The following is a 24,255-nucleotide window of genomic DNA, read 5'->3' as shown; positions in this document are numbered from 1 at the left end:
TCCTTACATGATCTAAACTGGGATACAACTTGTAACAACTAGCAATACTTCAAATCAAGCTTCAAATCGATTTGTCATGTCCGTTTTTAATTTAACCATTCATGCCTTTAATACAAATAACAGAAATCACCTGTACACTTATTTACAACAAGAAACAGAGCAGGTTCAAAGACTGCGGATCACAAAGCGTAAAGTTCAATTTCAACATTTCAACCAACTTAAAAATCAGTAAGCACGATATTAAGACTTTGGTACAGGTCTTCAACTGATGCAGAGTAAGCTTTCGTTTTGGATCAACAATTGAGAATTGTGAGTGGCAAACTGACGAGGATAATAATATTAAAATAAAAATGAAAAGGGATTCTCGAATCCGTTTCAATTAGAAAAGCAGCTAGCATGAAATTTTGACTTTGGCCAGCAGTAGTCACAGGCGCCACAATAATAATTTAACCTTTAGGTTTTTGCCCCATTTCTCACTAATGTGCTCAAGTTCACATGCCCCGCCACTAGAGGGGACCATTCATCCCCTGAAACATCACACTGCTGTGACTATCCTTACTGTTGACATATACATGAGCTATTACATATTAGAAATACAAGAAGAAACAATTGTTCTTTGTATGGATCTGAGGACATCACATGTTGGATATGACTTGTTTGTTGCAATAATGAATCAACCTTCTTCAGGTGTCTAATGATGCGATGGACCGTCCAGCCCATTCCACCAGTTATGAAAGAGATCCGTCTCCATGTAAAGATATGAGGCTCTGTTCGGCACACATATCCCATCCCTCATGAAGTCCCTTTTGCTCCACGTTGCATTAGATAACCCACTATGAAGGCACCGTGAGGGTGATGTTGCGGTATTCTAACAAGCCAAATCACGAGGAACCAAAGTGACACATATCCTATGAGATGAATCCCTATTTACTAGATGGTTTACTTAATCAATCCTTAACGTTTCATCCCTTCAAATGGCAAAAAAACACAACAAAATCGTCCATTCTGAAAAGTGCCGAGCAGTCTACAGTCGTTAGATGTGAAATGTCTCTGGCAGCGCGTATTGTGCAATAAAAACGGTCATCTTCAGCCCCGCCCGCCCGGGAGAGGGGGAGGAGGAGGAGGAGGAGGAGGAGGCAGAGCAGCTACTCCTCCCCTTGCCTCCACTTCTGAGACTCCTCCTGGCGGGCGTCGGGGTGGATCTGGTTCCTCATCCCCCCCAGGACGTTGGAGGTGGCCTCCGTGGCCATGATGAGGGGCTTAACCACGGCGGGGGGCAGCTGCCTCAGGACCCCGCCCACCGCCCCCGCCATCCCGCGGTGCTCGTGCTCCCGCGTGGCCGTGTCGTAGATGGTCAGCGCCGTGTCGGTGATCCCCTGGAGGACACAGGGACACGCGTCACTAATCACCACACCTCGGTCTAAACCACAACCGCTAGGCGCCTTTACCTGACGCTCAATCACATTGCTGAAGATGTGTGTTTGTGAAGGAACTCGTTTTGGTGGGGAGTGGATGCTCCAGCTCAGGAGGTAGAGCGGGTTGACTTGCAACCGGAAGGTTGCAAGTCAACCCGCTCTACCTCCTGAGCTAGAAGGTTGCTATTTCGATCCCCCCCCCCCCCCCCCCCCCCCCCTGCTCCCTGCGAGCTGGCTGTCGCCTTGCATGGTTGACTCCGTCGTCTGTGTGTGTGAGGAATGAGGATGTGTGTTTTAACCGTAACCGTTGTAAGAAGCTTTGGATAAAAGCGTCTGCTCCATGGCCTGAATTGTAAATGTGAATGTAAGCACGGGGTTTCATTTTCCATACGTCTTTGACGACCGTGTAGGCTTTAGCCACGCCTTCTCTCAGGTCTACGGGCTGGTGAGCCAGCCCATAGTGAGAAATCCGCTTCATCCTCCTGGGATCCCTCTCATCAGGCACGGGGGACACCATGTCGTACGCCGTCTCCGCCGCTGCCTAAACCGACGACAAGACCGACGACACTCGTTTCAATCTCTCCTGAACAGGGGACTTCCAATGACCTTCTCCTCTTAGGCTCCAGCCAGTGTTGTTTTCGTCAGGCAAGACGAAAACGAAAATGACGTCGTCAGACCCCTTTTTTCCATGACGAAAATGAGACTAAGACGAACGTCACCAAAGCCATATAAAGACTAAAATGTGACGAAAAATGTAGACATTTTCGTCAGACGAGAACTAGACGAGACTAAATTGTTAGTGAGTGGACGAACAAAGTTTCAAAACATGCTTTTTTCCCGCCAACTATAATATGCGGAAAAGAAATGGAGAAATGGAGCCAGCTGCTTGTCCTAACAGTCACGCCCCCATCACACACTAAAAGCCTCGCTCGCGCGCAGCTGCGCCTGCACGCACACGGCACACACGAGTGTGCCGTGTGCGACGAGTGCGACAGTCCGACGAGTTTTCGTCGGACTAAAACTAGACTAAAACCTTTTGAGTTTTCGTCAGACTAAAACTAGACTAAAACTTTCAAAGATAGAAATGACTAAAATGGGACTAAAACTAAGAAGCATTTCGTCAAAAAGACTAAGACTAAAACTAAATCTAAAATGCCTGCCAAAAACAACACTGGCTCCAGCTCCATTCCTGGTAGGGAAACCTGACTAACGGTTACTGCCCTAAGAATCACCAGGATCTTTTTCTCCTCCAAGCAGTCCGTCTCCTGGAGTAATCCACTATCCCCAAACCAACCCCACGCACACTACAACAACAGCCTATTTAACTGCATATTTTTTCTGTAATTTGCACAGCATTTCTGCACTATAGAATCAACAGTGGTACCAGCCACGGTGGATTCTATAGTGCAGAAATTCTGTGCAAACTATCCAAAAATATGTAGTTGAACACGTTACACTTACATTTTACAATTTACTACACCTCATTACTCAATTCCATTGCTTTAGTTTCTCTACTTATTATTACTTACTTTATTTTATTTGTATTATTAGTATTTATCATTGGGATCTTTTGATGCTGCTACTTATTTTTATTTATACTTATCTTTATTTACTTTATCTTGTATTGTTGCTGCTTTGTGACTGTTGAGGAAACCAACTATTTTTGTACTTATGTACAATAAGATGTGATAAAAGTAGCTCTGATTCTGAAGCGCAGCAGGCGGCAGTACCTGGATGGTGCGCACCATACGGTTGGTGAGCTCCAGAGCGGCCATGGCGGTGGAAGTGCCGAAGGACGCGGTGCCGCGCTGGAACCCGCGCACGATGCGACCGTCCTTGCGGTATTGCTCAATGGGCAGCCACACCAGGTCTCTGAATCCCTGGACTGAACACAAACGACATTTAGGATCACCGGGGATTTCATCAGCCAGGGTTAAAGGACCAAAAAACAGTAGGTTTGATCGATATGAGGTCCTGAGCAAAAACAACGCTACAATGCCAGGAGCAGGACGTTACACTAGCATCTGCAGTGCAATGCTGGCTGTAATGGAAACAAAACACTTCCCACAGGTAATCACCACTGATAGCCCCAGGAGGGTACAGAAACCAGCTCTTTACCACAAGTTACAAATTAAGTTAATAGGAAATACAGTCTCTTTTCCAAAATCCAATGTAGAATCCAAAGTTTCTACTAGAAAGAGGGATTGTGGAGAACGGTGGTGACCCTTGCGTGTGATGACAATCGGGAACCCATGCGGTCCTTACCCAGCTGCACAAGAGAGTGGATGGGCCCCACTCCACCCAGAAGGCCTGGGAGCTGATTCTTCTTGATGTCATTCAACCACTCGTTTATTGCATATGAGAAGAGTTTATCCACCCCCAACAGCCTGCAGAGAAGACCGTTACAAAAGAAATACCACTGATTAACTAACACTGTTTTAATGTATTCTGAAAACTACTTATCTCCAACTTGCACCATCTTTAGCACATTTTTGCCGCTGATATATTGATCTTAACAGAGGTTAATCTATCCGATTTTATTTGACAGATTTCACACATACCCTTGTCTATAGCACAGACGTCTGAGTTTCAGCTCGGAGCAGTTCAGCTGGGTCAACCCAATGATGATCCCCGCAAAGGTTCCCTGCAACAAGGAAAAAGTTTCCAGTGAGAGGCACGACCTAACACGAAGGGGAGCTCATGATGTTGCTGCCCCTGGCGCCTTTACCTGCTCCATCGAGACATGCTTCCCGTGGTAATCCAAGCGAATCGGAACCTCTGAAGTGAAACGAAACTCCCTGTTGGAATAAAAGACCAAACATAGATACAGAGTATGATAAACAAAAATCAGGCCCAAGTGAAATCATCCGCATGCAGATCCTTGGAGATCCTCACCTGAAGAAGACGGGTTGGTCTGTGAATGAAGAGGAGGCAGCATCAGCGTCGGGTTCCTCCCTCCCAGAGGTGGACAGCCCGTTGAGGCTGAGGCTCCTCTGGGCTGGCACCGAGATGATGGGGGCCGGGTCCTGGTTGTTACCGGGGTGCTTGGAGAAGCTACAGGAGATCTCTGGCCCCGCCGGTTTCTTCACGGAGACACAGAGCGCTTTGGACACAAGATCAAAAGAAACATAAGACTTCTGATTGAAATTGACAGTATATAGTTCTTAAGTTTACAGTGATCTTCCGAAGACCTCACAAAGTTACTTAGAGGATTGAAGTGGGTTTACCTTCCTGATCGGGTGGAGAGAACAGCTCTACGTCTGCAGCAAGACTGCTGAAGAAGTCCTTCAAGAAGAACAGGGCATCCTATAGACAAAAACAATGGTGTTCGATGCAAAGGTCGTTCCTTAAAAGGGATTTGTACTGAAATACCTTCAGACAAGCCTGGTCCGTGAATAGGTAGGTCTTTATGTTCATTTGATGTACAAATCAAACTCTGCTGGGTTGTTGGTTACCTGGTCGATGTTTAGGCGAAGGGGCATCAAGGAAACCCGTAAACAGCACTCCTGGGGGGCCTGGCCTGCCTCTGGACACATGTGCAGCGCTCGGACGGTCAGCTGAGGAAACAAAACAGAGCAATGAACCTAGAGCCCCAACATCACCCGGCCACCGTGACACCAGCGGGCCTTCGTCATATCATGACCCTGCCGCCGCCCTCACCATGTTGGAGTGTGCTTTGCGGGGCATCTCCTTGCTGGAGTAGAGGTAGAGGAACTTGTTCATCTGCGAGGTGGCCAGCCGGTCTCGGATCTCCAGGTCCTGCACGGTGAACACCTGCCGGGACACGGGCCGGTCTGCGGTGGAGCCCGGGGCCCCCGGGGCCTGAGGGTAGACCTCGTGCTGGAACCGGACCTGGGGCGGGGGCGCACGCAGCCCGTTAACGCATTCATCCCCACGGATCTGCAGAAGGCTGTCACTGACGGGGGGCCACGAGGAGGGTGTGTCTAGGGGGGGGTCGCGCTACCTTGCTGAGCTGTATTTCCATCAGGACGTCTGGGTTCCTCCCTCTTCCTCCTCCGGGACGGCCCCCAGCCGGCCGGACCTGTCGGACCGGCGTCTGGCAGGGGGAGCTGTAGGGCGTGGTCCTGCCGCGGAGAACACACAAAACAAATGGGTTTGGCCACACGAACGACCTCGCCGAGTGGGGGCGTGTGACGTGTCTGGGTGCCCGTCTCTCACCCGCGACTCCTGGCGGGAGAGGCCGTGAAGGTGATGTTCCCAAAGTCTTTGCCGCCGTACAGGTGCCAGATCACAGAGATCTCCTTGATGAGGTAGCGCACTTCTGGGACCGGGTAATTCACGGCACCCCGGCCCGAGCCCGTTCCCTCCAAAGGCTGACTGAAGTAGTTGTCCTTGATCGATATGGGACTGGGGGTCAGCTGGGTCACTATGGGCTCCTGGTTCCGGTCCTGAGAAGGACACACACACACACACACAATTAATCATATGCTGCGTTTCCATGGACTCAATTACTTTGAATAATCATATCATTTGACAGACATGTCACAACAGAAACCAGCAGTATCTGCAGTAGGACACAGAATTCTAGGTTGGAAACACAGCATGATTAAACTTGGGCTGAACACAAAACATGCCCTTGTCCTTGAAATGCTGGGCAGAAATAAGCGTTAATTAGGTTTTTCTCATAATATGATAATAACCTTTCCAGCAATTACTGAAATGCCATTCCAGGCAAAGCGGTTTCAACAAACCCCCATCAGGGCTGACTGTGATTGGATTATGATGTCGCCAAGTCATCACATACTCAGCGTTACATTTGATCATTCGGATCATCTCTAGTGGCAGCACGCTGCTGCTAATCAGCACGCTGTTGCAGCATCAGCCGCTGAGCGGGGGATGACTCAGTCAGGTGTTCTAATGATCAGTGGCTGGGCCTACATCTCCTCTGGAACCGGGCGTGTCCAGGATGCAGAAATCGTCCGCCTCCTGGGCCGGGTTGGGGACGGGGGTGATGAGGGGCGAGTGGAGGGCCGGGTAGGAGGGGCTCGACTCTTGGGTGGGGTTCCCGCTCTCGTCGGGAAACAGGAAGAGGTCCGAGCGAGGCGGGTCGTGGTCTTGATGGAACGTCTCGTGAACACCTGTGCGGGATTGGGAAACAAACAAACAACGGTTTAGCAGAGATGCTGAGCGTTTTAGTACCAACCACGGTACCAAAGGAGCTGGTGTGTGCCTCTGTGCCCAGTGATGAACTGCCGTCACCGTTGTGCTGCAGGCCCTGGGCGTGCTGCCCATCCATCTCCTCCATGGCCTCGCTCATCAGGTCCTGCAGCATCTGCTGCTCCGTCTCGGGGAGCAGCGGGGTCAGAGACGGGGGCCTGCTGGGCAACTCCGCCTGCTCCAAACAATATGTGAAATACTAATTGGTTATTCTAATCCAACAGTTCTTACATTCAACCAATAGAATATCTACATTATATCGACACACTGGACGACTGGTCTGAATGTCTCTGTTGTGGAATTAAAGTGTTATTGTGTCTTATCGACCTTTGGCCTCTGGGGGGCGCTGAAGGTCCTGGCGTCCTGGCCAGTAGGGGGAAGCAGGTCTCCATAGCTGGCCACATACTGAATGAGGTTCATGAGGGCGGCGCAGGAGTCGGAGCACGTCCGGATGTGGATGACATCACTGGAGCATCGCAGCTCAAACCTGGGCTCAGACTGCTCTCCCAGCGAGAGATTATGAACAGAACATGACATGATGGCATTAGTATCAGCAAACCACCACTAGCTTAAAACATAACCATCCAACCGAAGAGATACCAGTTCCACGTACCAGTTCTCTGTTGGCTCCGGGTTTGACGGCGGTAATCCTCAACTCCAACGTCCCCATGTCCACCACTTGCACATAGTCTGGAACACACAAGGGAGAAGAGGCAAATCACTAGTGCTGGACACATTGTAAACCCCAGCAAGACTTGGACCCAAGTGAAAAAAGGATTTACCTCGCAGGAGATTAACAGAAACAGCATTGCTCTTGTCGGAGAGGAATAGAGTTGCTTCATCCAGGATGATCCTGAAAATAATCAACGATCACAACTTGTTTATATACAATAAACACTGTATTATTGTATATAACAGGATTTTGATCTCCAACAGGTGATGTAGAGTCGGGTAGAGAGCTTCCTTAGGCCCGTGAGCACATTGTATGTTTAACCTTTTGCAATCAACGTTTTAAACTGGATTACACATCCCGTCATACACGTCAGACGGAAGTTACTTCTGGGATAAGGGCTTTCAACAGGTCCCCTGGATGAAGGGAGGCCTCTACCTGAGCGTGGACGAGGACAGATCCAGAGAGACGCTGCTGGACACGCTGAACGTCTCTATGACCAGCAGGGACCTCAGGGGCAGGTACAGCGGTCTGGGGGCCAAAGCAGAGCATGTATCAGGTCACAGTCACTCATGTTGGGGCCCCAACGTCTAGTTAATGAGTCACCCACCATCCAAGCCTCCCACACGGTAATGTATCATGTGACCTACATATGACCAGAGGCAGGGGGGGCGAGGGGCCCGTATGACCTCATCATCACCAGTATGTTATTTATGACTCCATAAACCACAGACTTCCCTCTTTTTCATATTGTTGTTTTACAACTTATCTTATCTTAGTATCTATAAGATACAGCTTCCATTTGTAATGCTATGCAGGAAGTTTCCCCTGTACCATAGCATAGCTATTGCATTGGCTCATATGGCTTTAGGTTGACGATCTCTACAGCATACTCAGGAGGTAGGGGGGAGCAAAACACCTTCCTCATAGAGAGGCTTGTCTAGTTACCACAGATTAAAGGCCTGGTCTTTTTTTACTAACTGCCATGACAACGATGCACTATTGTCATACACCTTGATCAACGGAACAGCTTTGAATGGCCACCTGTAGTCTAAAGAGCAGCTCCACAGGTGTAGATGCAGCGTGGTGACCGAGGTGGGGGGGGTGTAGCCCAACACCGGCTCGTCAGAGACATTCAGGAAGTCCACGATCTAATGCGTGGGAGTGAAAAACGTACAATTAGAGATCCATCGGCATGAATGGTCCCCCTAAAAAGCTTTAAAACCCTACTGATCAATGATGGGATCTTCTGACAGTTTGAGATCCTACCTGGTCGTACCAGCCCAGGCTTTGTGGGACCACTCTATGCTGGAGGGTGGCTCCTCTTACTCCCACGGCTACCAGGAGCTCCTGCCGAACACAGCGAGGAGAAAAGGCTAAAGTTAGTTTGGGCCAAACCACTTCATCATGCAAGTATTAAGCCCCTCACAAACTCCACTGGGATTCAAGGGGTTAACCAGAAATTCTGTGACAACATAGTCTGAGGTTTCAGATCCATAGCAGTGTTCAAGTTATTTGTCATGATAGAGTGTGAGCAAGGTACACAAATAGTTTGGAAAAACACTGCAGCGCTTAAAAACTGCCCTGCTATAATCACATTGTAGTCGGAAGGAGGGCAGAATAAAATTAACACAGAATCAGCCTTGGACTTAAGACCCAGACTGGCCGAGAACCCTAGTAACCAACAAAACCACATTGTATGCAACAGGTAGGGGAAGTTAAGTCCAGTAGAGAATACACACCAAGTTACCAGGATGAAATGTGCGCTAATTGTTCAGGCATGTCAAGGTTTCCTGACGTGGTATTCCAATGGAACTGGGGCTGGATTGTTCTGCTGTGTTTCTGTTAAAGCTAAATGGCCAAAAATTGAGGTCACATTTTTCCCCAAATTTTCCGTCACGAGCGTTCTGTGTACAATGATAATTGATAACTGATAACTGATACAGATATCTTGCCTGACTTTTCCTGGGAAGTTTAAACTTTGCTGATCCAGGCTTTAAGGAAATATGTGGAGACATTTGCAACTGTCCTCAACTAAGCATACGTTTGCATTGTGGGAAATTAGGAGGCCTTTTAAAAGAACACCAAGTCTAAAAACCACATTGAAATCTAGACGAATCGCTGGACTAGAGAATCCCCCTCTGGGCCCATCTAAAGCCGTTCATTGTGTTCCCAGTGTTTCTTATTCAGCCCCGGAGCGTACCTTCACAGTGCGCTCTGTGTTCTGGGCTGAGATCTTGATGGCTACAGAGAGCATGCTGTGTGCCTCCAGGCCCATGCCCTCTGATGCCGTGGACGACCGGTCGGGGATTGTCTCCGTTTGGTAGATGCCCGGCTCCAACCAATGGGGGCGAGTCCTGCAGGGCAGATTGACCTCCGTGCCGGGGGAGACTGTATCCACGAGTCCTGGGAAGGTCACCGTCATCACGATGTTAGTGAGAAGGATCCGCAGCACAGGCCGACCATGTTTTGGATGGAGGGAGTAGGGTGTCTGCTGTGTGCTTGGGTGGTTACCTTGGTGATACATGCAGATGTTGCTGGTGTGGAAGCAGATGTAGTGCTGGTCTTTGTAGCCCTCGTACTGTGCCACGGTGAACAGCGTGGCGTTCTTCACCTCGAGCCAGAACTCCCCGTGTTTGTTTTTCAGCAAAGTCTTGTCCTCTCTCTGGAAAGCCAAAAAAACAAGTTGAATTAGTAATCAATAAATCGTGATAGTGACTCGGCCGCGTTTGAAAGGTTAAAGGTGCTTTCCCGCAAAAAAATTAAGGCATGGCGCGCATCCTTACAAAGTCAAGGCAAAGAAGCGTTTAGAAGCAAAATTCCGGATGATATTATGAATCCTGAAAACGTACTTTCCCAGAAAGTAAAGACGCGTAGTGGTGAAGGTTTTGAGTTGGCGCCAGCAGGCAGTGCGAATATTCACACCTCTTTTGCTGTAAATGCACAGTAAGAACCGTCGAGTGTCTGCTCCTCTGGGCTAGGGCTTTGACTCCGAACTTCGTCATTCGAATATAATTTGAATATTAGGCAGTTCTTAATATTCGAACCGGTTATGGGCAGGCCAAGAGGGAGAGACGTCGGAGAACCCGACGCAGTCTATTCATAATATTGTAATGACTACGGAAGAGGCAGTGAATGAAGTATTGATTAGACAGCGATTTATTAGAAACCTAATAAACCGTTGAAACACGCAAGACAGGTAACCATAGCCACGCGGTAAACAAACCTTGCGAGCTCAATCCAGGTCTTACTGAAGGCATTTAATGGGCAAAATATTGTTAATAAATATTTGAATAATAAACAAACAAACTTCGAATACGATTTTTGGGCAAAAGTCCAAGCCCTACTCTGGGCTCACCTTGGCATCGGTGTGAATGGACACCAGGCCGTGGTTGACGCTCAGGACCACGGAGAACAGGCTCTGGGAGGTCTTGGTCTGGGCCTGGGACCTGCTCCTCATCCTGCGGGACCTGGGGTGGAGGTCCGCCGCCGGAGAGTAGTACTGGGGGTTGTCCTCCTCGGAGCCGCTGGTGTCGTCTGGGAGCGCGGAACAGACAGAGGGCAGCGTCTTCAGGGGACTTCACGATATCGTAGGTAGAGGTGTGCATTCGAAGAGCAATTGCAATGTTGTTGTTTTTTCCCAAACTGAGCCAAAAGCATTATATGACATCATATTATGAGACGAGATATAATGAAATAAAATAATCCTGAAATAGATTCAGAAACAATCAGCCAAAGTAGGTTTGATTCAGCAATACTAAAAGGCCCAATTACATAAAACATGACATTATCTGGCTTCTTAAGCAAACCAACATTCATTTTCAACACGTCATTCTAGATGAGAAGATACTGCGGTTTATAACTTTATCAAACGGTCATATTCTTTGGGACAAGCATCATGGTGGACTTGTGTTACCCTCTGTGCCAGTGGAGCGGAACTGGCTGAAGCTGTCCTTAGCGTAGGTGGTGATGAGCTGACTGGCCACCGAGAGTCCCACCCCGTAGGGCATGTTCTCCACCGTCTCCACCGGGGACGGCGCGGTGGGCTCCCACAGCAGCAGGTCGTTGTTGATCCTGGAACCAGCCGTTCAATGTCAGTCAACACACGGCGGAGGGAAAGGGCGAACGAGCAACGTGGATCTGAATTAGGGCTGCGCCATGTATCGTTTTCATATCGAAATCGCGATACGCGCATCTGCGATATGACATGCGGTATTAAAATGGATTGATGATTCAACTCCAAGAGAAATCTATCCGATATAACCCACTCATAATTTCTCTGATTTTAGTGTTCTTGGATACACTGTTTGTTGCTAGGAAGTGACATGCAGGCTCTGCATGCACAGCGAAATTCTAAATGAGCCAGCAAAAATAAAAATATATTTTTTTCTCTGGTCTGAACGCTTGCCAGCTTGGTGTGTCTGGTACCTGTTGTGCAGTTTCTCGTAGAAGGCCTTGCTGGGCAGCGCCAGCTGCACATTGGGGAGGCTCAGCTCCAGGATGAAGCGGGAGTTGTTCATGGTCTTATCCTGGAACTCGGTCATCTCGGCGATGTCACCAGGAATGACCATCTGAAGATAACACAATGGGACGCGCAGAGTTAGAAATCCTTGGTGCACTCTTGAAACTCTTGATTGTCCCCAGTGGGATTAATAAAGTTGTCTTGAATTTGAATAAAATTTTGTATGGCTGCTTTAGATTACAGATAGTCCATGCTACATTGTTTCTTGACATTTATTACAGTAAACCGTAGCCTTATGCTACTATTAAAACTCAACAATTCGGCACAATCACACCAAGAGCTGAAATAAAAAAAAAAGCCCTAAATTCAAGTGATCCGTCTTTTGTTTTTTCATGTAGAGCTATACAAAGGCGCCCTGTTCCTTTAAATGTTCATATGAGAATGATTGAAATAACATCCTCCTCTTCGGTGTAGCACCCACCTCCTCGTTCTCGTACATGACCCTCCGCGACGAGAAGGGCGACGGCTCCGGTTTCCCAAAGTCACACACGTCCTTCAGCGAGTGGGCCGCCCCCTCCTCCTCCTCCTCCTCGGGGGAGTGGTCCCCGGGGCCCTCGTCGTCCTCAGCGGTCACACGCTCCAGGATGGAGTGGACCGCCATGGGGTTCACCTTCAGCACCACCCTACCGAGACGGTGACCCCCCGTCATCATCATGGACCGCCCCGGCATTAAGATCCTCAGATTGGTTATCGGCTCGAATGGGTCTGTTGTGCTCACCTGGGCCAATCGAATTTGCCGCTCTCAGACGTCGCCATGTCTCCGTCCATAGTGTGGGACACTCGGAGGAACCGGGTGGTGGCCTGGTCCGGTTCCTCCTGGAACCGCCCTGGGTGGAGGAGACGATGAGAGGTGGTTTTAGGTTTCAAGGTTTCCCCCCCCCCACACACACACACACACACACACACACACACACACACACACACACACACACACACACACACACACACACACACACACACACACACACACACGCGCGCACACGCTTTTGTGGTCCTGTACCGGTGAGCTCCCGGAAGATGAGCTCCATCTTGGTCTGGTCGGGGGAGCTGCCCCCCATGAACTCTGTCTTCAGCTCTAGGTCCTCCAGGTCCAGGTACAGGACCTCCTTCTGCAGGGACTTCTTGAACCAGGGGCCCCGCTCCTGGTCCGAGCGCAGGTCTGGGATGGGGAAGCGGACGGCCAGGCGCATCACGGGGGCGTGGATGCTCAGGGTGACGTAGCAGTGGGTGGGGGCGCGGATGTCCTCCAGGAACACCTCCGCGAAGGCCTTGTGCTGTGGAGTTCATGAAGAGTATGTTAGGTCTCTGCATACCCACCCACTACACAGGACCCTAGAGGCTACAGGCTGTAGCAGTTAGGCCATTACATGTCAGCACGACAAAGCATTGATCATTCATTGATTGTAGTATGATTGCAGTGTTTCCCCCAGCACTGTATGGTAAAGGCGGTCGCCTTAGCAACAATAGGGCCCCGTCTTGACTGCCAATGTATATAAAAAAATAAAAAAAAAGATCTTAACACTACAGAAAAAAAAAAAATGATGCATTAACAAAGTACAAAACTCCCGTAAGGAAAGAAATCATACTTCCATCAGGTATAAAAAAATAAAGATATAATGCAACGGTGATACTGTTCAAAACAATAGTCATTCGAACTGAAACCCTCACCGAAGACCGCAGGGTCATGAGACAACATGGTTAAAGGTCAAGCAAAAAAAGACCATCATAAAGGTTCCAGTTGACGAGGGTGTTTGTCTAAATTAACACTCGCACATCAGCTGCAAACGCCTGATCTTATCAGAGCATCTCAGAACTATAAAAGGTACTTCCCCTTTCCCCAAATCTAGATGTGAAACTGCACGGTATGTGGCGTGCAGAGAGGTTCCTCACCAGGCTGACGTGTTTGTTGTAGGAGGTGTACATGTGGGAGGCCATCATCTCCGTGGTGGCAAGCTTCTGGGGCTGCAGCAGGGAGTTTAGGCGGTCCACGATGCTGATGTCTAGCTCGAAGCGGGCCGAGCCCAGCTCCAGCTGGAGGTCAGCCTTCCTGGGGATGGTACTCAGACGCACCTGCCCGCCCTGGAGGGAAAACACACTCATAGGATCCAGGGCTAGGCTGTGGCACAGACTTTGTGTTTTCACTATTGTTCACTGGCGTTTACCTGAGGGCCTCTGCGCTCCGCCAGTTTGTACAGCAGGTGAAGGCAGGGTGCGGATGATGCGTCGGCATTAGCCGTGGTGTCAAATGTCAGGAGCTGAGGCGGCGACAGTGACAGGCGTGAGATAAAACTCTTAACAGGTCATGCCGGGTGCAACACTGCGACCACTACAAAGCGTTGATTCAAACTGAGTGTTACAGTCTCACCTCGGTGTATTGAGCCTTTCTGTGCGGGCCCACGCGCCCTTCGGAGGAGAAGAGACACTCCAGCAGCTCCATCTGGTCCAGAGACACGTCGGTGGAGAAGGTGCGCAGGCTGGAACCCTGACAGTGCTCATAGTTGATCTTCAGCCCCTGGCCTACAAACCTACGGAGATGGAGCCAATTCAGCCACACAGAAAGCTTCACACCCAATCACCTGTTCAAAGCGATACAGACGCCCTATGAGGTTGGCCAAAACGACAAGGTTGTTAGTAGAAATGTTCCGATACATTTTTTTCCTTCCCGATACCGATTCCGATTCCTGAACTTCAGTATTGGTCGATACTGAGTTTTTACCGATATAGCATCTAGCATTGCAACTACTAATAGCACTTGTTCTCATTGATTCGTTCTCTTACGATGACAGCAATGTATCGTCGGTTCACTTACTGTCTACAATAATCTATAATTATTATAATACATTTGTATTCTTGTACTTAAGCGTCCATGTTGCTCCGACTTGGTAGCTCAAACACACTTGGGTTGGAGATGACTCGTGTCCCATTCCGACTTTCCACCTCTGACCATTAAATGAACGCAGCATTACACTGTAGTGTTTTAGTGATGTTCTTGGCCTGTCTAGTAAATTAGCTAGAATCGGAGCGGCGCATAGACTTGCCGATACCCAATACTGCATTCTAGGCAGTATCGGAAGGATTTCTGATACCATTATCGGTTTCGGAACATGGCCCATCAAAAGCAGACCAAGGAAAGAGCAGCAGAAACTATAACCAAAGTACCTGAGGTGGTCATGGGGACATGCTTGGTCGAATGTGGTCCGAGAGCGGACAAAGGCAGCGGGCTGGAGGCGGCCCGGCCCCACCAGGCTGAAGAAGTCTGTGGCGATCGGGCCGAGGGGGCTGGGTGAAGCGTTGGGTGGGGGTAGGGGGTCGATGTGGAGGACCACCACGGCCATGCTCCCGAGCACCAGTTTAAACACCAGTTCTGGCCTCGACTCGTCACAGTGCGTTTTGGAGGGATGAGCTGAAAATACAACAGACAATAAACCCATGCAGTTTTCAACATTTGCCAATCATCTTCTTTTTTTTTTATCCACGTACACGTCTGTCTCTGTATTTTTTGTGGCAGTTGTGAATCCCGCACGTGGAATGGTGTCGGATTGGTCAGCTTCTCTCGTTGCCGTGGCACCTCTGGGTAATCATCCCAGATAGCCTGCGAGGAAGGACACATGCTCACGTCAAGTCAAGTTCTTTATACCTAGACACTAAACTTGAATACAAAATAAAAAAACGCTAGGTTATGCATTTAAATGCTCCTAATGCTACAGTCCATATTGGACCAAAGTAAGCCATCTTATAGCACGGTGCACCTACATGGGCAGTGCCAGAGGGAGACACTCCAGGGGAGCCGGAGTAGTTGCTGTTGAGTGAGAGGTCCAGGTCCACTGTGGGCGGCTCCCCAAGCGGGGGAAGGGACGACAGGCTGTGGGACATGTCCATGTCAGCCATTGAGAAGAACACATCCTCTGTGCAAACCACCAGTTCAAGGACAGAGAAGCAATAGATACAAATAAAGAAGGGTTATCAGTTGAGCAGAGAAAGCTCTGTATGGACACCAGAACTGGGGTTATGTCGTGGCCCAACCTCGGCTGGACGTGGCTCGTGTGGCGTGGCTCTGGAAGAGGTCGGGGTCCCCGCCGGGGAGGTCCGTGTCCTTCTTCAGACAGCGGTTGAGCTCCATGTGCAGGCGGTACTCATCCTCCTGCTGTATTGGCCGACTCTTCCTGTCCTTGGACCATTCCTGAGCTCCTTCACACAGGAAGGACGGTGCATTGAAGTCACTGATCATCAATAGTCGTTATCGGGAAGCGACCGAGGCTGGACCAAATCTTACCTCCCCCCCCTGAGAAAGCTCCAACCATGTCCAGGAGAAGATGGACTTGGCGCGGGGACAGCAGAACGATGACAGAGTCGATGTGTCCATCGACGTCCAACTGAGGAGCACAGATGGTATCAGAAAGGGGCTGACGGAGGGCCAAAAGTGCACGTACAACATAGGAAATCATAACAAAGACATCCCTTTGGCTCATTGAGTAATGGAAAGGGAAATTAGGTTGTTTTAACTCAAACATACCTTTGCTCCAGGCAAGGCTAGGTTGTGCTTCAGCGTGAGAGACAGCTCGGTTTTACCACCAAGGCACCCAATCTGTATGGGTTCGAAGGCCGCGGCAGAAGCCACAGGCTCTGTGAACTGCGGATGAGGCTCGCATATTATTCTTGGATTCCAACTGGGCGAGAGCTTGGCCTCCATCTCCTGTAGGGAAAGAGGGGGACATGGTTTATATAGTCAAATAAAATAAAATGAATTATACAATAGCATTGGGAAATAATTGTCTTGACATTTCAGTCAGTAAGAGTTCCAAGAGATGAGAGTCCAGATTTTCAACGGCTTGTAATGGCTAATCACAATCACACCTGTTGGCATATCCATTAAAATGTGATATAAAACGATATCGACTAATGGAACAAATACCTAATAATTATCATTAACTGATGGCCTAATGGAAGAAGACGGGACACCCTAGATTGGTTTATCCCCAACAAAGACAACATTGGGATGAAAGTCGATTATAAATAGGTTTGTTCCTAAAATAGACCGCATTGTGATGGCGCCCTACAGCAGCACTCACAGCAGGGGGAGGCGAGGACTTGAGCCCAGCTCTGGAGGCCTCGGAGAACTCATCCCAGAAAACCGTGACGCCTTCCATCTGAAAGTTTTTACGAGCGAACGTGGTGGGCTGGTGTACGTCCACGCTGGAGCTGTCCTCATCTGTTTCGTCGCAGTAAACAATCCTAACAGAAAAAGGATGAAAGTTGTGGGCCAGGAGGTGGGAGGAAACATTCCAAAAATGCATGAACAATAGATACACTTTTTATAAAATACATTTTAGAACTTACTTGTTGATCCGAATCTCAAGAGCAATACCGGTCTTGGAATTATCAGGCACGTGCTCAATTCTGAGGATTGTATCCAGAAATGTCACCTTGACCCTTCTGAGAACTGAAGAGACAAATGTGTACTCATTAAATGTACAACAATGTTGGATAACATGTGTTTATAGTGTTACCTTTTAATGTAGACAAACTACTGTATACCTGTTTCTATGGTTTCTGCAAACTTCTCCAACCCTTCAAAGGGCTGGAAGCTCTCCCCTATGTCATCGGTTAGCCTCTGGCTCAGACACTCCTTGGCGAGCTGCATACTGCTGGTCATGAAACTAGACCAGTACATGGGTTCCAGACCAGTACCTGGAACACAGCAGATATAGGACAGAAATCAGGATCCCATTAATTCAACCATATCTAGCCTACTTAATACACAATAATGTAAGGGATTATTAGCAGGAATTTAGGAAGGCATCTGTAGTACAGCGCCCATACCCATTCTTGGCCTGGGTCTGAACACCATCTCCAGGCCTCTGACCTCCAGAGCACAGTTCTCCTGCAGCAGAGCAGCCCATGGCACTGTGAGCGAGATGGTCTGGATGAAGCCTTCTATAACCTCCACAGGGGCGTCTGCCGTTTCGAGCAGCTCATTCAGGGACTGAGAGGCAGAAGGAAAGTGGTTATACATGTCCAATGCATGTGTAATACTCAGTTAATTTCTCTTTATTCATTTTATTATTTTGAAGAGAACCCTTACCCATTTGTCCAAGGGGACTTGTGCGAGCGTCCCAGTGCCCAGATAGAGGTCCAAGCTAAGCTGATCCAGGCTCAGCTTCTCCTGGAGAAAGTTGCCAAGATATCGATGCAGAAGATATCTGCAAGCCCGCTTTTTAATGGACTCTGAAAAGGGCCACGGCATCTTGACAAACTTTCTGTACCAACAAATGAAACAGACCCGTGACTCCTGAGTTGCAGACGATGACGCAAAGAGAGAAACTTTGTTTATCGTGGATTAAAATAAGATGTCATCCCGTTGATTTATGGAAGTCAGTTAATGAGGAATTCAAACATCTTCCATTCTTCACGGTTAGAGGCACATTAAAATATGTGCTGATAATGTGGTATATGTGTGACAGTTGGTCCGACTCCAGTATGCTGCACCTAAGGTAGAAATTCACACAAAAGAAAACATGAATGCATGAATCCTCATGTATTCAGGGACATTGTGCTAAATGTCATAGATAGCTGTGGCCAAACAACATATGGGCAAATACAAGGGAATGAAGGTTCCCAATATGAACAAATCGGCCTACAATGAAAAATAGAGAAGGACTAAGTCCTTATTATCAACAACCGGTGTCATCCAGCAGATGACACGATAGTAATTACCTAGCAATCTGTGTTACATTGTCCAGGGTCTGCTACAGATGTCACAACAAGGTGTCTGACCGAAATGTATGTTGTGTTTGTCAGGGACGAAGCTAAAAGCTAGCACGTCTAGCTTACCTATCCAGTCAGCAAATATTTAGCTCGATGTCATAAGGCTCCAGCACTGGGCTAACGTTTACTGGCTGTTGTTTCCTAGCATGCTAACGACAATGAGCTACCATGCTAACAATCCGCTAACCTAAAACTTCCCGAGTTGTTTTGCAACAACAACAAATGCAGCTGTGTTCAGTGGACACAGCGACACATCCAACACCTCGTCGCGGTATAACGCACCGTGGGTCATGGTGGCCTCGGCCGGGGTGTTGCTTCACTCCCCGCCTGCTGCTGCTTGACTTGTTTACAAACACTTCGGCGGCTCCCTGCCAGTGGGCTGCGCGCCGTTAGAAGGGCTCGTGTTGTGACCGGCCGTGACGTCAGCGAAACATGGCGGAAACGGCTCGATGTGCGACGAGGGGCTCTCTTCCGCCATGATGTCATCACAACATGGCGAAGCTGAGTCGGTGCGGGACAACAACTCCACTCTAGAGCTCGCAATTGGTGTTAAATAGCTCCCATGTTAACTATATGTGTGCAAGGATGCAACCAGAAACATCGTTTGTTGGAAATACAGTGTGCAGGATTAACTTTTAGCAGCTAATTGGCGCTACTTTTGACCGGGAACGGTGTCGCCGCGACGATTTACCCGGTTAGCCTGACGTGCAGTGTACCCGAAGAGGTGAGGAGAACTGGGGGCCAGCAGAAAGTTGTATACATCGTTTAGTATATGTATAATATTCGAACATCGTATAGGGTACTTGTGTCTTTCTTTAAGATCGTAAGATAATGTTGTTCCACAATAAGCCGTGGTCTGGTGAATTGGATGCACGTTTAGTTCTTGCCCTTCGTGTGTTTGGTAATGCTAGCTGTGCGATTGTTTTCCTTGTACGCCATGAAAACGCGCCGTTGAGTTGCTGCAGGACGGCTGAGGTTATTACGATATCTAACTGAAAAGTACGACTACGTCATCGTCAAACGCTTTAATTAAGTGAGTCCTGATGGCTAGGCTGATGCTAAGCAGATTCAGTAAATATTTCTTCGGGTGAAAAAAAAATCACATTGACTTTCCCACATGTAACAAATTTGACCTGTCAAAAAGCAATGATGGCGACCGGATTTTATTTAATGTATTGAAGCTACTACCATTATTGCTGTGATTGCTCTTTGACTTCAGGAGATGGAAGTGGATTTCCAGCCAGAGGACTCCTCCTCGTTTAGAGAAGGCATCGAGCTGGGAGGCGTCAAGGACATGAGATCGGAGGCGGACGCCGTGGTCAGTGATGTACTCTTTGCCGTGAACGAAATGTACGTGTCACAAAGCCTCGACAGCGCATTGGACGTTGCGTACATAAATGTGGAAACAAGAGAGACCAATCGCTATTGCCTTGAACTCACAGAGGCTGGATTGAGGGTAAGAAACTACAAGACACATTTGTTTTGTGGCTAATCCCTATTGCATGTGTGTTCAATTAAATTTACTTGTCTTATTAGGTGGTGGGCTATGCCTTCGATGAAGTGAATGAAGATTTAAGCACCCAGTATCACGAGACCATTTACTCCCTTCTGGACACACTAAGCCCAGGATACAGAGAGGCCTTTGGGAATGCTCTGCTCCAGCGACTCGAGAGGCTACAACAAACTGGACATTAAGGAAGCAAGACTCAGCAGTTCACTCAACGTAGTCCGACCTTAGCCCAACTCACCCCCAAAAAAATAAGGATTGCAATGTAAATTGTTCTACATTGATGTTTTTTTTTTTAGTACACCACTTCTTAATTGCTCGTCTCACTGTTCAACTTCGAGACGCTTCCTACGTCTAAAGGGATATTTTCTTTAGCTTTTCTTGCCTGTCAAATCCAACTACAAAAAAGTGAACAAATTGCTCATTTACCTACCGTACTTGTCCTAAAGAACCTGCTTTCCTTAAACTGATGTAGGATGACCGACATGTCATACAGCTTTTGAAGTTGATGCTAACCAACTGAAAATGCTCCCGTTACACTATTAGGTTTGACAGTTCACTAGCCAATTTCTCACTTTTGAACCTCAAGTATTAACGCTTTTATGAAGCTCATGCAAGCTTGCGTTTGAATTTAGAAATGAAGCACATTGATCCAGCTCAACATGAGAACCACACTATTGGCCTAGAGACATTTTGCGCATGGTTATAATGAAGGGAAACATTTTTGGCTAGCATTAGTATTTCTATCCTTTGTCAAATAAAAATGTAATACCCATTTCCAATTTGACTTGAATTATTTTTCCAATTACCAACACGACTTACAATTTAATCTTTGTCAGAACTGTCGTTTATTAGAGTTCAGAAAAACTAATCACCGCTATTAAATCTAAACACCATTACAAAATACAGTTAGAATGTTCTCAGTCAAGACGGTAAGCGGAAACGATTCACCAAGGTAGGGAAGAGTAGGTGTCCAACTTAACCTCACAATACTATGTTAAGAGGAACTTGATGGAAGATGTCATTAGAACTATGAAGGGAGCAGTCCTTAAAACATAATTGATATAAAATCAGCAGTTTGTAAATAATCTTCAAAGCAGATACATTTTTTGTTCACAGTTGAACTCCCTTTTATAATTAAAAAGCAAAATGGAATGTGCCTATTCAGCTGACAATCTGGACTGGGAACTCGATGCAGAACAGATCTTTGCCTTCGTCATCCTTTAGTTCCCACTCCACCAAAAGCTTTATCTGCGAGAAAAAGTTTGAACAGCGTTTTAGTCAATTACAAAAACTGAAGCGAGTGCGACAAAGGGGAAACGATACAATGTCTTCAGCAGGCGCTGACCAAAGTGGGCTGCATAGCAGACCAAAAGGTCTTAAAGACCACAAGTCATGTTAGTATCACAAGATGCATTAGCACATATAACAATCACTGTTCACTTACGGAGGGATATTCTGTTTTAACAGGTAGGTCATTCACATAGTGGTAGTTTGTCTCCTTCTGAATGGGGCATGCAATTCCAGATTTGCAGCCGTCTTGGATTGGAATAGGAAAGGGGATGGGAACGCCAGCAATGACCCCATGGACAATGGCTTTGCTGGTCTGGCTTTCCACAGCTGTAAAACAAGAGTAGGGAAAGAAGTGATCAGTTTGATCAGAATCATGTTGGCCCGTTTACATATCTGAAAGACCTTTCCCTACTTACCACTGCTGAAAGTCACATTGACGCTGTAAGACTGTCCTTTATGTAGCTGGCATGGCTGATTAGGGCAGGGTTTAATGTCTACCATCGAAACCTTTCCAACAGCTGATCCTGGAAAATAATATTCACACATCCCGTTGAAGCACGTGAACATTTGAGAGATGCTGAGTCAAGTCTTTTTGCTTTTTGAGAACTGCAGTAGGTTTACTCAACGTGTCAGCTGCTTTAATAGTTAAATGCACGTTCGTGGGCAACCGGGTACATCTTGACACAGGTGCAACTGTTCAGTTAAATATAATTAAAACCTACTTCATCACCTCAGCTCTTAACGTAGAGAGCCTTTATGGATCAAGCTAAACCTATCAATATGCTCTGAGAAAATGTCCAATGTCACTAAATCTTTTTTTTTCTAAACCCTTTAACACAAAAAGTCCACATTGGAATCATTGAATCATCAAATTAACGTTTTGTACAAACGAGCTCCTCAGCATAATAAAAATAAAGATTTACTGAAGAAACTTACCACAGTCGTGATATTTGACGGGCTCCGCACAGGTGAACGCGATAAGGGACACCCACACGATACACGCAGTTCGGAAATCCATTGTTCGTGGTTGGTTCTAAAATAAAAAATCGATAACGTGGTTGATGAATGTCCCAGTTATAGAAGACAGAGAGGGACTCACCTACATTCAACAGCCGACCATGTGTAACGTTTATCAAGGGTGTGTTTGTTCCCACTACTGGCGTTACTGGTGGTGGGGTTGTACAAACGAACTTTACTTTGTTATAAATAGACAAACAAGTTGTAATTGTATATGACAGGTTTACGTACAATTTTGGTCAATTAACTTACCTCGCAAAATGCTTCCGCTTTTGAGGAACAACAATCTCTGGTCAACGCTTCTTATGAGTCTCTGTCACGCGACCCCGATGACTCCCTCCTCTGTGCTGGTTGGTTGGTTTTTTTACTCCATATTTCAGGCGTCGGCGAATGGGCGGCGCGGCGGTTGTAGGAAACGCCTATTTTCGAGTGACTGGCCTTGTAACGAATCGAGTGATTTGTATCTGACCTACGCAATGCTGAGGAAGAATTTATACCCAATACCGTGGTTTCTATCCGACTGACAACACGTAGAACCAATCATGTACTCTACTCTTCACAAAGTCAACTCTGTCCTCAAAGGGTGGGACTAAGAACATTTGTTATGAAAGATGTCATTCGTTAGGGCTGCGATGATAAGTGCGTCAAAGGCAAGAGTACTGGACTTTGCGAGGTAATGTTCATTGAATAAACCAATACAACAATTTGGTAATGTCATGCTACATTAATATTATTATATACGATTACGTTGATCGACTGTTTACTAGCTACAGCTTAGCAAGCTAGTTGTTCCGGGGTCAGGACAACTCCTCTAGAAAGGACAACCCATATCCACGAATCGTCATTCTAAAACCTGGTTTATTCCTTGGATGTGTTCTAGGGCTACATCTCGTCTCAGCGGCGTCCATGTGAGTCAGCCAATGGTGAAATGTTGCCCCCAGCCCCGGATTCCTGACGCAGAAGGTCTCAGGGGATACAGCAGCACCGCCGCGCAGTTGGAACCGGCGATGCCCTCCTCAGCCGATGAAGGAGTGAAGCTCAGCGCATCATGCGTAAAGGTGAGGACATACCCTAAGTAATCAGAACACACTGGGATAAAGCAAAGTTAAGGATGTCTTTACCTTGAAGGCCATTCGTCTGTTAGGCCATTCGTCTGTTAGGCCATTTGTAGGAGGATTTAAACATGTCAGTCGCTCTTCATGTATTTATTTAAGTATCAGAAGTGATTGAGCATATTTCTTTTTCCTTTATCCAGCGGCTCAAGGAGATCATGGAGAAGGGAGAGTATCTGAGGATCCATGTGGAAGGAGGGGGCTGTTCAGGGTTCCAGTACAAGTTCTCCGTCGACCAAAACAGGGATGAGGATGACAGGTAAAATACGTCAGATGACCAGATGTTTCTCTCCTTGGATGACTGGGATGGTCAACTATTTTCTCACCCCCGTACCACCTATTCATTGCTGCAACATCGTCTCTCCCTAGGGTGTTTGAGCAGGACGGGGTGGGAGTCATCGTGGACCAAGACAGCCTGGAGTTTGTGAAGGGGTCGACCCTGGACTATACCAACGAGCTGATCCGAGCCGCTTTCCAAATGCAGAAGAATCCACAGGCCGACCACGGCTGCTCATGTGGCAGCTCCTTCTCCGTGAAGTTATGAGACCAGAGATTTGAATACAGTGTTCACCAAGCATACTCTTCACTTGGCCGCATCCAACAGTACAGATCCCATACCTATTGGCAACACTGGCCAAAGTAGAATATGTTGTTTATTGAAGTTAATATTGAGTGTGATATTTTATTATGTAAAATGTATAACAATAATTATATATGAAATATATTTAAATACATATTATCTTTTTCCTCCTAAATACAGTACCATCTTTGACTTA

At 47.4% G+C, this 24,255-nt stretch overlaps 4 protein-coding genes across 7 annotated transcripts; 2 read left to right on the top strand and 2 right to left on the bottom strand.

Moving 5' to 3' along the window:
• Positions 1-66: 66 nt before the first annotated feature.
• atg2b (autophagy related 2B) lies at positions 67-18,971 on the bottom strand. 3 transcript variants are annotated; one of them, XM_060052286.1, is made up of 43 exons: positions 18,833-18,971; positions 17,868-18,271; positions 17,606-17,768; positions 17,321-17,473; positions 17,123-17,225; positions 16,855-17,017; positions 16,299-16,478; positions 16,059-16,158; positions 15,809-15,973; positions 15,539-15,690; positions 15,266-15,377; positions 14,945-15,188; positions 14,151-14,310; positions 13,948-14,040; positions 13,676-13,864; positions 12,786-13,059; positions 12,504-12,612; positions 12,207-12,408; positions 11,692-11,834; positions 11,180-11,337; positions 10,622-10,800; positions 9,778-9,928; positions 9,467-9,669; positions 8,533-8,613; positions 8,308-8,414; positions 7,702-7,794; positions 7,376-7,446; positions 7,207-7,283; positions 6,921-7,091; positions 6,636-6,768; positions 6,315-6,514; positions 5,595-5,824; positions 5,380-5,500; positions 5,076-5,267; positions 4,871-4,972; positions 4,643-4,721; positions 4,311-4,518; positions 4,144-4,213; positions 3,977-4,059; positions 3,681-3,802; positions 3,146-3,300; positions 1,807-1,956; positions 67-1,376 (listed from the first exon to the last, which is right to left on the bottom strand). In XM_060052286.1, the coding sequence occupies exons 2-43, from the start codon at positions 18,027-18,029 to the stop codon at positions 1,146-1,148; spliced, it is 6,234 nt and encodes a 2,077-aa protein (XP_059908269.1). In that variant the 5' UTR covers positions 18,030-18,271; positions 18,833-18,971; the 3' UTR covers positions 67-1,145. The 3 variants fall into 3 exon arrangements, with proteins under 3 accessions (XP_059908269.1, XP_059908271.1, XP_059908272.1); XM_060052288.1 differs by lacking the exon at positions 18,833-18,971 and adding an exon at positions 18,500-18,826; XM_060052289.1 differs by lacking the exon at positions 18,833-18,971 and adding an exon at positions 18,617-18,826.
• A 63-nt stretch (positions 18,972-19,034) lies between these two features.
• Positions 19,035-21,286, top strand: gskip (gsk3b interacting protein). 2 transcript variants are annotated; one of them, XM_060052310.1, is made up of 3 exons: positions 19,035-19,274; positions 19,770-20,006; positions 20,087-21,286. In XM_060052310.1, the coding sequence occupies exons 2-3, from the start codon at positions 19,773-19,775 to the stop codon at positions 20,243-20,245; spliced, it is 393 nt and encodes a 130-aa protein (XP_059908293.1). In that variant the 5' UTR covers positions 19,035-19,274; positions 19,770-19,772; the 3' UTR covers positions 20,246-21,286. The 2 variants fall into 2 exon arrangements, with proteins under 2 accessions (XP_059908293.1, XP_059908294.1); XM_060052311.1 differs by lacking the exon at positions 19,035-19,274 and adding an exon at positions 19,443-19,583.
• Positions 21,174-22,754, bottom strand: LOC132457910 (NPC intracellular cholesterol transporter 2-like). Its single transcript, XM_060052309.1, has 5 exons — positions 22,620-22,754; positions 22,287-22,383; positions 21,767-21,874; positions 21,505-21,677; positions 21,174-21,308 (listed from the first exon to the last, which is right to left on the bottom strand). Exons 2-5 carry the CDS (start codon positions 22,366-22,368, stop codon positions 21,222-21,224), a joined length of 450 nt encoding a protein of 149 aa, XP_059908292.1. The 5' UTR covers positions 22,369-22,383; positions 22,620-22,754; the 3' UTR covers positions 21,174-21,221.
• A 129-nt stretch (positions 22,755-22,883) lies between these two features.
• isca2 (iron-sulfur cluster assembly 2) lies at positions 22,884-24,234 on the top strand. Its single transcript, XM_060052307.1, has 4 exons — positions 22,884-23,040; positions 23,248-23,425; positions 23,623-23,738; positions 23,849-24,234. The coding sequence occupies exons 1-4, from the start codon at positions 22,979-22,981 to the stop codon at positions 24,021-24,023; spliced, it is 531 nt and encodes a 176-aa protein (XP_059908290.1). The 5' UTR covers positions 22,884-22,978; the 3' UTR covers positions 24,024-24,234.
• Positions 24,235-24,255: the final 21 nt, after the last annotated feature.

The sequence above is a fragment of the Gadus macrocephalus genome, chromosome 5 (assembly GCF_031168955.1).
Source record: "Gadus macrocephalus chromosome 5, ASM3116895v1".
Lineage (NCBI taxonomy): Eukaryota > Metazoa > Chordata > Actinopteri > Gadiformes > Gadidae > Gadus > Gadus macrocephalus.
The sequence above is the reverse complement of the archived record's forward strand: the minus strand, read 5'-3'. Positions and strand labels throughout refer to the sequence as shown.

Coding starts and splice junctions, on each gene's coding strand:
- atg2b (XM_060052286.1), bottom strand. CDS start 18,029: ATGCCGTGGCCCTTTTCAGAGTCCATTAAAAAGCGGGCTTGCAGATAT. Junction 14,041..14,150: donor GAAAGGCTCAATACACCGAG/GTGAGACTGTAA, acceptor TCGCCGCCTCAG/CTCCTGACATTTGACACCAC. Junction 5,825..6,314: donor CGCCCGGTTCCAGAGGAGAT/GTAGGCCCAGCC, acceptor TGTCCTTCTCAG/GACCGGAACCAGGAGCCCAT.
- gskip (XM_060052310.1), top strand. CDS start 19,773: ATGGAAGTGGATTTCCAGCCAGAGGACTCCTCCTCGTTTAGAGAAGGC. Junction 20,007..20,086: donor TCACAGAGGCTGGATTGAGG/GTAAGAAACTAC, acceptor TTGTCTTATTAG/GTGGTGGGCTATGCCTTCGA.
- LOC132457910 (XM_060052309.1), bottom strand. CDS start 22,368: ATGGATTTCCGAACTGCGTGTATCGTGTGGGTGTCCCTTATCGCGTTC. Junction 21,678..21,766: donor CAATGTGACTTTCAGCAGTG/GTAAGTAGGGAA, acceptor CTTGTTTTACAG/CTGTGGAAAGCCAGACCAGC. Junction 21,309..21,504: donor TTAAAACAGAATATCCCTCC/GTAAGTGAACAG, acceptor TTTTTCTCGCAG/ATAAAGCTTTTGGTGGAGTG.
- isca2 (XM_060052307.1), top strand. CDS start 22,979: ATGTCATTCGTTAGGGCTGCGATGATAAGTGCGTCAAAGGCAAGAGTA. Junction 23,041..23,247: donor AGAGTACTGGACTTTGCGAG/GTAATGTTCATT, acceptor GATGTGTTCTAG/GGCTACATCTCGTCTCAGCG. Junction 23,426..23,622: donor TCAGCGCATCATGCGTAAAG/GTGAGGACATAC, acceptor TCCTTTATCCAG/CGGCTCAAGGAGATCATGGA.